Source organism: Quercus suber, unplaced genomic scaffold (genome assembly GCF_002906115.3).
Source record: "Quercus suber isolate HL8 unplaced genomic scaffold, Cork oak 2.0 scaffold_1074, whole genome shotgun sequence".
Taxonomy (NCBI): Eukaryota; Viridiplantae; Streptophyta; class Magnoliopsida; order Fagales; family Fagaceae; genus Quercus; species Quercus suber.
In genome coordinates this window covers 13,686-24,619 of record NW_027070480.1, presented here as the reverse complement: position 1 = coordinate 24,619, position 10,934 = coordinate 13,686, and the positions used below count along the sequence as shown (strand labels likewise).

General features: G+C 37.2%; 2 protein-coding genes across 2 annotated transcripts; one reads left to right on the top strand and one right to left on the bottom strand.

Moving 5' to 3' along the window:
• LOC136065661 (uncharacterized) lies at nucleotides 1-3,700 on the bottom strand. Its single transcript, XM_065769178.1, has 2 exons — nucleotides 608-3,700; nucleotides 1-289 (listed from the first exon to the last, which is right to left on the bottom strand). The coding sequence occupies exon 1, from the start codon at nucleotides 1,523-1,525 to the stop codon at nucleotides 842-844; it is 684 nt and encodes a 227-aa protein (XP_065625250.1). The 5' UTR covers nucleotides 1,526-3,700; the 3' UTR covers nucleotides 1-289; nucleotides 608-841.
• A 275-nt stretch (nucleotides 3,701-3,975) lies between these two features.
• On the top strand, nucleotides 3,976-5,283 carry LOC112036828 (F-box protein At4g35733). Its single transcript, XM_024069654.2, is given in 2 exon segments — nucleotides 3,976-5,025; nucleotides 5,028-5,283. Coding segments are annotated over 2 exon segments (1,092 nt in total). The 5' UTR covers nucleotides 3,976-4,097; the 3' UTR covers nucleotides 5,192-5,283.
• Nucleotides 5,284-10,934: the final 5,651 nt, after the last annotated feature.

Genomic DNA, 10,934 nt, shown 5'->3' with positions numbered 1-10,934 from the left:
GAAAATGAGTCACTATTATTAAAGGGCAATTTTGTTTGCTTGCCAAAATGACAGAAAGTACAATCAAATTTTTGAAACTGAACTGAACTGAACCTAAATGACATTGAGAAGCTAACAACTGAAGACGAGATAAGGATGGATGACCAAGATGAGCAAGCCATAGATCAAGTGAGGAGGTGGCAGTGGTAGAAGCTGCAGAAATAACTTGTGAAGGAATTTTCAAGACATGAACCTCAAACATGCGACCAACCTTACGGCCTGTCTCAAGCACTTGACCCATCCGGGGATCCTGTACATCCACACCATGATTAGTAAATAGAAGATCTACGCCTAATTCACAAAGTTGACCAACAGAAAGCAAATTGAGGGATAACTTTGGGATATGAAAAGTGTCACTAAGGGATAAACAAGGAGAAGAGATTGTTCCTTTATGACTAACAGGCATAGGAGTTCCATCAGCAGTGTAAATGGTGATTGGATGTTCTAAGAGTGCCTTATCAGAAAATTGGGATTCATCAGGAGTCATATGGTTACAACATGCAGTATCAAAAAACCAAGGTTGTTTAACTGAGATGACAGAAAGGGTAATGGAAGTGCGGGATAAAACCTGTTGAACAACGGCCTCAATATCAACCGTAGTAAGTGAGGAAGCCAAAGATGGACCTGTAGGAACTGATGGATCTAAAGAACATACAGCAGCTGCCCGAGGAAGAGAAGCTTTATTTTGCTCTTGCACAAATTTCTGCAGTTTGCGACAAACTGAGATGTCATGGCCTTTGGCATGGCAAAACTCACAGCGAGTACCTTTGGAAGACTAGGAGGTAGGACACCCAGAGTTTATTCATGAAGGAGCAGTGAATGTAGCAATGGGAGGCTGTGGAGATGGTGTAGGTAATACATGATCTGATAATGACATGTGATGAGTAGGTCGACGGTTCTCCTCAGAAATGAGCTCTTTGTCTGCAGCATCAAGAGAAGGAGTAGGAGATCGGCTAAGCAGAGAAGCCCTAGTAGGCTCAAAATCCTCACGTAAACCCATCATGAAATGCATAAATTTACGGCGATCCTGATATTTGACAAAGAGTTCAATGTCCTTAGAACACACTAGTGGAGGATCTGTAGCAAAGAATTGTTCCCATATAGTAGAAGTCTGAAAATAAAAATCAGAAATAGACTGACCTGTCTCTTGGCGCATTTTATAAAGTTTTGATTCAATGTGGAACTCCAGGCTTGAATCATTAGTGCAATTATAGCGATCAGCCAGAAATTTCCAAGCAGCCTCAGCTGTCTCAAGATGAGGAAGAAGATTATGAATGAAGGGAATAGAGGTATTGATAAACCAAGACAAGATCTTACTCTGAATACTCTTCCATTCCTCTAGGCGTTCTTCATAATCATCCGCTGTAACAGCAGTCTTGGAGGCATCTACAGTAGCTGTGGCTTTGGACTGAGGGTTTGGTACTAGCTTAGGAATTGAACCAGTCACATATCTCCACATTTTTCGACCCTTGAGAAAGACAGTCATATTCTAAGACCATGCATAATAGCTAGTAGGACCATCCAACATAATGGTGATAGGACGTATGATATCTCAGTCATTTTGTTGAGTCATAATGAAGAAAATGACTAAAAAGTGGTATTTAGAGACCTCAAATGAAGAAACGGAGCACAAAATTGGAATCTACGCGAAAAACTGAGCAAGATAGGTTCTGTTCAAAAATTTTGACTTTGGTCAAAAAGTCAACAAAAAAGTCAATTGTCAACACTGCTAGTCAACAGTCAGAGTCAACGGTCCTGTCTGCTGACGTCACTGGATGACGTGTGATGCTGAAGTGGCGATGACGTGCTAGGGTTGACGTGGCACTCAGAGGAGTTGAGCGCATGTAACGTGTGGCGCGACTGAAGGCGCGTGAAGTAAGTTTCTCAAGCATGTGAGGCATGTGAGAATCGCGGCGGCACGTGGGAGTGCGTGTAATGCGTCTTCTATAGGAAAAAACTTGGCGAGGCGCGTGAGAGCTCTTTTGGGACAGTTTTTGGCTGGGTTTTGATCGGGGAAGTCTGATCTATCACGTCGTATCTGTGGTTCGACGATTTGATTGATGAATAGACTAGATCCGAGAGGTAGTGGTTGGGTGTGACGATGGTGACTTGCTTCTGACGGTGACTACTGGTGAAGGCGAGGGCAGTAGAAGAACACCGGAGAATACTACTAGGTCAGAGTAATGGCTCTGATACTATGTTAACAATATAAAGTGAGAGAAAGAATGACTGAATAATCTGTATATTGTGTGTATCAAATAATGTACAAAAGAGAGTCTTATATAAGCTAGGTATGAGTGCAGTACAAGTAATATATTGAGCTAAGCCCAATGGGCTAATCTATGCTAATCTATACGCTAATAGCCACTGCGGGTTGTGGGGACCGTGGGTTGCTAGTTGTTTTTTGTTTTTTGTTTTGTTTTGTTTTATTTATTTATTTATTTATTTTTGTGGTGTTGATGGTTGGATAAGGTGGTGTTCTTCAGCTTTTCAATGGTGGTGGCTGGTTAGTTGGTTCAGTGGTATGGGTTTGTGGTAAGTGGTGGAGTGGTGGACAGGTTTGTTGTTTTGAGTTTGTGGTTGGTGGTGTTTATTGATTGTGGCTGTGGGTTTGGGTTTCGCTTGCTATGGGTTTAGGTTTTACGCACAATAGTGGGGACCGTGGGTTGCTACATTTGGTGTTGATTGTGGATTGGTGTTATAGTTTCTCCATTTTTTTTTTTTTTTTGGTGTTGATGGTAGATTATGAGTTGCTGCTAGTGGTGGTGTCAGGTGTGTGTAGTGTAGCAGCGGTAGGCTAATGGTGATGGTGGTTCCAGTAAATTTGTGGTTGTTCTTGAACGGAAAGAATGAGGGAGAAAGAACAAATAATATGTTGTATTGTAAAATAAAAATTAAGATGCTCAAATATTAAAAAATGGTATTGTATAATTGACAAAATAAATTTTTGAAATAGTAAAGTAGAATATGTCGTCATTTTAGGGTGTGAATGCTCTAACTATCCCCAATTGAAAACCCCTTTAGCAAACTCTAATTCCTAAATGCCGATATTCATGGTTTTAAAATCGGATCGTAACGACCAGTCCAACCGGACACTGGCCACTAAGATGTCATTTTAGGGTGAATTTTTTTTTTCTCTCACTCTTTCTCGTCTTCTCCGTTCAACTTTGGAATTTGGTGGCCGCCATTTTCCCTCACACGCCTTTGCCTCAACCTCCTTTTTTTCTTGGCCTTACGGTATTATTTTGAGCAGATGAACGAGCTTCAAAGGACAAGAACTAAAGAACACTTAATCTTTTCTTGTCTTTAGTTCTTGTAAAAGAAACGAAATTTGGGGAAGAAGCAACGCTGATCTGTTGTAAAAGAAAAGATATTTTGGGGACATGCTAGCTGTGGAGTGAGGTTGAACTTTGCTTGGGAGAGAGAGAGAGGTAGAGGAAGACGTGTAAAATGAGGAGAAAGAAATGAAGAGTGAAAAATTAGATTCAGATTTTGCGTAGAAGCAAGTACTGATTCACTGAATGCGAAAGGGAGAAAAAAATGGGGGTCGGTGGAGAAAATTTAATGCAAGCAAATCTTGAATTGATGATCAAGTACTGATTCACTGAATGGGAAAGAAGAAAACAATTGGAGTAGGTAGAGAAAATTTAATGAAGCAAATTTTGAATTGATAACCAAGTATTGATTCACTGAATGGGAAAAGAAGAAAAAAGTGTGAGTAGGTGGAGAAAATTTATTACCCATGGAGTTAGGTGGGATTGTAGGGGAATTATTTAGTTATTTATTTTTTATTATAGGTTTGATTTTAACGGCTCTGATTAAACTTTTATGGTATAAATTTTTTAAAGTAAATATTATTAGTTACTATAAAATTATTATATTATTTTTTAATTATAAAATTATTAATTATTAATTATGAAATCACCGATTCGACCATCCGTTCGACTCCGATGGAACAAAAAAACCGACAACCACTGTCTTTTTCCATGCCTATATCTATCCTCTCACTTTAGTAGAAATCATTGTGCAAAACTCAAGTCAACCAAGAAACGCTAGACATGAGTGAGAGTGTGGAATGCTCGGAACTTCCCTCGGAACTGTTACTACAGATCGGCAAAGGCCTCGACACCCGCATCGAAATTCTCCGATTCCGTGGTGTCTGTAAATCATGGTGCTCCACTATTTCTTGCTCCGACTTCATCCCTCGCTTCCCTCTCAAATTTCCCAACCCTTTCCCCCCGCCACGGCGGAGGCGAAGGCGAAGGCTAAGCTGGCTAGCTGTATCGCATGATGAAGTTGACCATCTTCACCAGCAAACCATATGCCTTCTCCACGAAGCCATTTTCTATCGTCTAACTCCCTCAGCTTCTTCGGATAAGGGATGGTTGATCAAGGTTGAAGATTGCAAAATGCATCTTTTAGACCCACATCGAGAAAGGTACGAATCCGATTCCCCCAATATTTTGCCCAACAACTTTGTTTTACTGGACTATGGTGCCGTCGAATTAACTAGAGCTCATACCCTTCAAATTCAAAGCCTCATTCCAATCGGGCGTGTTAATAAAGTTGTGATGTTCAACGACTGTCATGTTTTTGTTGTCTATGGTGACGGTAAATTAGGCCACGCAAAATGTGGGGATGAGAGTTTGACCTGTTTAGGTGAAAAGGATATGGAATTCGATGATGTTATTGTGTATGAGGGCCAAGTCTATGTGGTTGATCGATTCGGAATAGTTTGGTGGATCAAAATCAATGATTCGACATTGGATTTGGTTAAATTCTGGAATCCTTGTGGGTCAGATTGTCCGAAGACACAGAAGCATTTGGTGGAGTCGGATGGAACAATCTATATTGTTGATAGACACCTTGATAGGGAATGGAGAGGCCGTCATTATTTCTGTGTGGTTGGTTTCAAAGTGTATAAGAAGAATGAATGGGATGAATGGGTTTTGGAGGAAAGCTTGGGTGATCGAGCTTTTATTTTACGAGTGATTGTTCGCTTTCTGTTTCGACTAGAGAATTTTTCGGATACGAGGGGAATTGCATTTACTTCACTCAGCAAAATAAAATTCATGTTTTCAAATTAGAGAATAACAGCATCACCAATGCAGATTTGAATGAGGAAAAAGTTTACATCCAAACCGCTTTGTAAGGAAATTCCTCCAACCCATTATTTGGCAATTGTTAAAACCATTCATGTTGTATAAGTTTTAATGAATCTTACTATTGGAGTGTTCTTCTTCACTTGTATTTTCACTAGAATGGAACCCTATGAACTATCTTGTGGTGTGTTTGGTTTTATTTAAAATTCCTTCCTCATATGTTTCCTATAGTAGTTATTGGTAGTTTAGTATGATTACATACTCAGTTCTATCATCCATGTTGAATAGAAGGAAGATTAAAGCATGATTATGAACTATTATTTTGTAGAAAGTCATAATTTTTTACTGAATTGGGTATATATATTTCTAGTAGTAGCCATTGCCAATACCTGAACATCCCACATGTTTCGTTCACTAGTTTTCATGACTCAATTTTCTGTTTTCATAACTCAATTCTCAAAAATGGTGGGACTCATAGCAAAATACTTGTTTTCTTGCACAATTTCTTTATTTTCATAACTCTGTTTCAAATATTCAATTCTCTACTTTTTGAGTTATGAGTTGTGGAAATTGAAAACAACTTTGGCCGTTTTCAATTTTTTGTTTTCAATGGCAAACTTGTAAATAATATTACACATCCGGTCCCAACGTCGGACTTTTGCTCCCTCTTTCTTTTCTCTTTTTTTTTTTTTTNCGTTGGTTTTTGGGTTTGGTTTTTGGGCTTGGGTTCTTCTTTTTTTCCTCTTTTCTTTCCTTTTCACTGGGTTTCCTTTCTTTTTTTTTTTTTTCTTCTTCTTTCACTGAGTTCGGTCTTTAGTTCTTCCTTTTTTTTTTTTTCTTTTTTTGTTCTTCATCACAAAATTTTTTGGTCTGAAGCTGCACTTCATGACCGATGAAGGATGGAAATTGAAATTTGGATTTGGGGTTTCAAAATACCCACATGAATGGGTTTCAAAAAAACTGAGGAACCCAATCTGCGAACCCAATCAAGGTTCTCAACCAGCGAACCCAATCTGCGACTCCAAGATGGTGACCTCGACCGTCGCCGTATCAATTCTGTATCGGCTTGTCGTTGTCGTTGTCCCGTTGTTGCCAGCTGAGGTGGAGGTGGAATTAGCCGTCTGATTGGCCGCATTTTGTTGTTGTTGTTGTTGCTGTTGTTGTTGTTGTTGTTGCTGTTGCTGTTTTTGTTATTGTGGTTGAAGCTGGGTTCAGGTCTGTGTTTTGGGAAAGTAACAGGGGTGAAGGAGGGGAAATGAGAACAGAAAAAATGGTGGGGCCTACAAAACAGTTTTTCTCTGACCAAATGACAGCTATGGGACCCACAAATAGTGTGAAAAATATTGAGTGATGGAAATTGAGTGATGGTGCCAAACAAGTGTAGTATTTTAGAGTGATGGGTGATGAGTGATAAGTGATGAGTTATGAGTGATGAGTGATGAGTGACGAAAATTGAGTGATGAAAATTTTGAAGCCAAACAGCCTCTTAATAACTTCTTACAGACCCTGAAATAATGGAAGCTTTGTTCACTAGATACATTTGTTTTTCCCTTTATTTTATTATGTTATAGATAGCTTTAAGTTTAATATAATTAAATGCACATTTTTTTTTATTGCATTTGACAAGTGAGGAAGGGGGTTAAAATCCATATTCTCTTGATAGGGCGAATCAGACAATGCCAGTAAACTAGAAAGCTCTGGATAACTTAAACAGGTGTTTTAAAATCATTTGCCCCTGTGAATGAAACTAGGCTCTCCACGTAAATCATAGCTTGTCTTGGCATGAACCAGTTTGGAAATCCCCCACATTGAAGATTCTTCGAGTCTGTTTGGATGAAGGTGTTTTTGGATCATATCATTTGGTTTCCATAATTGAGTTCTCAAAACACGTGTCCCACAAAAAATTTTTTGTTTGGCTTGATTTTTAACTCTTGTTTCTATCACTCAAAATTCAAAAATTTCAATGGACATATACTTAACTATCCATATATAACAGAAAAGCCTCGTGTCTTGACGATTTAGAGCCTTAATCAACATTCAAAAAGTATGAGAATGTTGATCTTGCCAAATTAAATCAAATCAAATATGGTCACGGAATCCAAGACTTTGCATTTACTAGTCGTGCTTGCAAGCACATGTCAACCATGAGCGCTCATAATTCAACTCTGACAGAGTGAACCATATACGGTTATGCTAATGCAAGGATTCAAGGGCTGAAAGTTCTTCCTCGGCTGAAAGGAAAAAGTTATCGACAAAACGTGAAAATGGTATGTCATATGATGAAGACTAAATATATCATGAAAAACCATTGTTCTAAAATTTTAAGTAAAAGTTCAACTACGCACTCAATTTCACAAAAAAACTAGCAATTACTGAGCTTCAAAGCTTTCACAACAAAGTGCTAAGAGACCACAAAACTTATAACAAGGTCAGATACCCTCTTGAAATAACTCTATTTAAATTCAACCTGCATTGACCATGATTTCCATCAATATACATATGAAACTTAATTTGTCATATTACCTAATGGTACTGACCCTCACTGTTCTAAACCAACCAATATCAGTCAGGATCTAACAGAAGATTACTAGAAAATTTCACTTCAATGCATAACTTTGGCAAAACAGAGAGCATATATCATTTATGGGAAGTCTAAAAATAAGCATTAGGCAAATCAAAATAAGTATTATGAAACATTTTGACCTTTTTTTTCTTTGGAACGCATTTTGATGCATTCACATCCTGTTGGACCGTTGGTCTTTTATTTTATTTTTTAAGCACAATTTAGCCCAAAAACTCTTTTTTGTTTGTTTAGCTAATCTACTGCTCCCTTAGGCCACTTTGTTGGTCCTGTTTTAAGAATTAAATTTTTTAAAAATAACATCATTTATTGTCTTGTATATATATTTTTTAAATTACTTTTATTAGTTGAAACGAATGATATTGACTTTTTAAATAAAGTAAAGAGTAAGATTGAAATTTTATTTATTAATTTTAGAAAGAGGACTTCATTTTAGGGAGTAATTCTTTGGTACTCTCAAAGTAAGGAAAAAGGTACTCTCAGAGTACAGAGAATAGTACTTCATACTCTTACATTCATGGTGAACCCCCACCATGAATAAGAGAGGAGGGAGTATCATTTTTTTGTACTCTGAAAGCACCTAAAAATTTTCTCATTTTGAGACATCCCAAAATAGAATAGATGACCAACAAATTGGGATGGAGAGAATATGTATTTACAGATAATTACATCAACCTTCTTAGTACTATATTTCAATTCTAATTTAATATCATTTTCCCTCTTTTTAGATACATATATTTTTAATTCGTTGCGTTACTAGAGAGTGAATAAAATAAGATTTTTATTTGGCGTATTAAGTGAAGAGTGCTTAATAAATGTATTGAGGAAACTATTCATGGTTAAGTTTTTGGGACAAAATATTGGAGTGAAACATAACAAAGGACTTTTAGCCAACATAACATGAGATTTAAAAAAAAAAATTATTATTGTAGGGGCACGGTATGCAGCCCAGGCCCAATATGTATGGGGTTATAGGTTAGTGAGCCCAATACAATAAATTTGTAGAGAGTGGGTCAAAGAACTAGGTTCTAGTGAATCTAACAATGGTTAGGATTGGTTTGAAAGACCATCATGCGGGAGTAAAACTCGTAAGGTTAGGTGAAGGTATTGTTTGAGGAGGCAAATACTATTATAGACCAATAAAACTGATTACAAGTGCAACTCTGGTTGCTACAGTATTTTTTTTTTTCTATTTTTTCGATCCCCCTTTCATGAAGGGTCCGTTACATTATATAGCTCCCTCCAGACCATCTTGATCTTACACTTGTCGGTCATCTAAGTCCTCACTTAAGTGCATGTCCCATCAGACGCTTCTATTGGCCCTCTGTGAGTTGTGGTAGCCAAGGCAGCACTGTGCAGGGGTCTTCTCCACATAAATGCGGTAAAAAAAGTAGCTACAATGTATTTAATACGATGGTAGCAGCTTTCCATTAGATATTTCTAAGTTCCTATCACTTCTTATACATGTATGATGCATGTCCTTATTGCTGGAGATTCTTGGAAGGTCATCTTGATCGTTGAAATACAGATTTGGGCTATGTTCATCATATCCAAGGAGGAGTTCCTCCTCAGACCACCCTCCATTCTTTCCTTACTGTTTAGACTTTGAAATTGGAACCCCTCATAATTATTTGCCCCTTCTCGGACGTACCCACATCCTCGGATAAAGCCTAAGGCCCAATATCTAATTTCAGGCCCTTAACCCTACAATTATTATTACAATTCCAATAGAATTTCAACCTATATATTTTAGCCTATGCTGATTGTTTTTATCATCAAACTAAGATATCAATTAATTTTTGGTATAGGTAGGTTCAAATCCTAAATCTCTTACTCAATAATATCTTATGTAGTATATAACAGTTCGGGAAATTGTTTTTACTTTTTATTTTATTAAAACAAAAAAAAAATGTTAAAAAGTTTTTTTTTATATGAGAAGTTTTTGTATTTATATTTATTAAGAAGTTAATATATTCTATCTATATAGCAAATCTAGGGGGTTGCCATTCCAATTTATGCCATCATCTGTCCATGAGAAACTTGATTCTAGGAGTGCTAAATTTCCCTTTGAATACAAACCATTGTTAAAATATTTTATCAAAACAATAGTGGCCACTTTTTCCCAAAAAGAAAAAAAGAAAAAAAAAAAGGAAAAAGAAAATTGCAATGGTTGAGAACTATTATATTTTGGATAAAATAAGTTTGGTAATAAACTTGGTTGTAGCCTAAGATTACAATTCCACTTAATATATCTTTATTAAATGTGACTTTTGATAAATTTATCATTAGATTACATTTTCAGCTTATATTCTCCATGCTTACAAAATTTATAAGAAATAAAAAACAATAGTTATGTCATCAATCAAATGTTTAAATTTCAAGTTTTTGTAGTCTAAAATTATGCATAAATTAAAAAATAATTTTATAGATTGAATAATAAGTGTAGGGACTCAATTTGGATTGGACCCAGAGTATGAATGGGTTTTCAGGCCAACAAGCCCAAACAATAAATTTTTGGAGCATGGGTACAAGAACTGGTATTGTTTGACAGGAAAGGTTATATTCGTTGAGTAACAAGGGATATGTTAGGCTGATTGTATGAGAAAAACTCTCCTCGGCTAGGTTTCAGTAAGCCTCTCTTCCGCATGGAATCTCTGTTCCTTTTTCTTTTCTCCTCCCTCTTTTAATATCACCCGTTTCTATGTTATATACTCCGTTCTATCCTCCATTTCCATCGTACACGTGTAGTTCTCATCTTAGGAGCTCCTTTCTGTCCCATCCAGCACCTACCGGAACCTTTGCTCAGTGGCCATAAAGCTGCTTAGTTACTGTTCAGGTATCACCTCTACATTAATGCGGCCAGAGGTTAGCTAGAAAACATTTAATGTGGAGGTGATGGTCTTGGAAGATATTTGCTACCTTCCCCGACTCCTCCTTAGGTTTATACCCAACTTCCAGTTCAGATACAACTTTGCAGAGTCTTTTGAATAAAATGAAAGTTACATTCACCTCGGACTTTGGTGTCCTTGGACGTGCGTTATGCCGTTGTATACAATATCCACCCCTTTCTCCTATATTATCCCTTTAATAATAATAATTTTTTTCCACTATCCTCGGATAACTAAGCGTCCTCGGATTGGGCCGTTGGGCCCTGAGCCCACTTCTGAGGATTCCTATATCTTTTTAACTAACAGGCCCCACAATAAGTTATA

Bases quoted from the DNA above. Each gene is read 5' to 3' on its own strand.
- LOC136065661 (XM_065769178.1), bottom strand. From the start codon at position 1,525: ATGACTGTCTTTCTCAAGGGTCGAAAAATGTGGAGATATGTGACTGGT.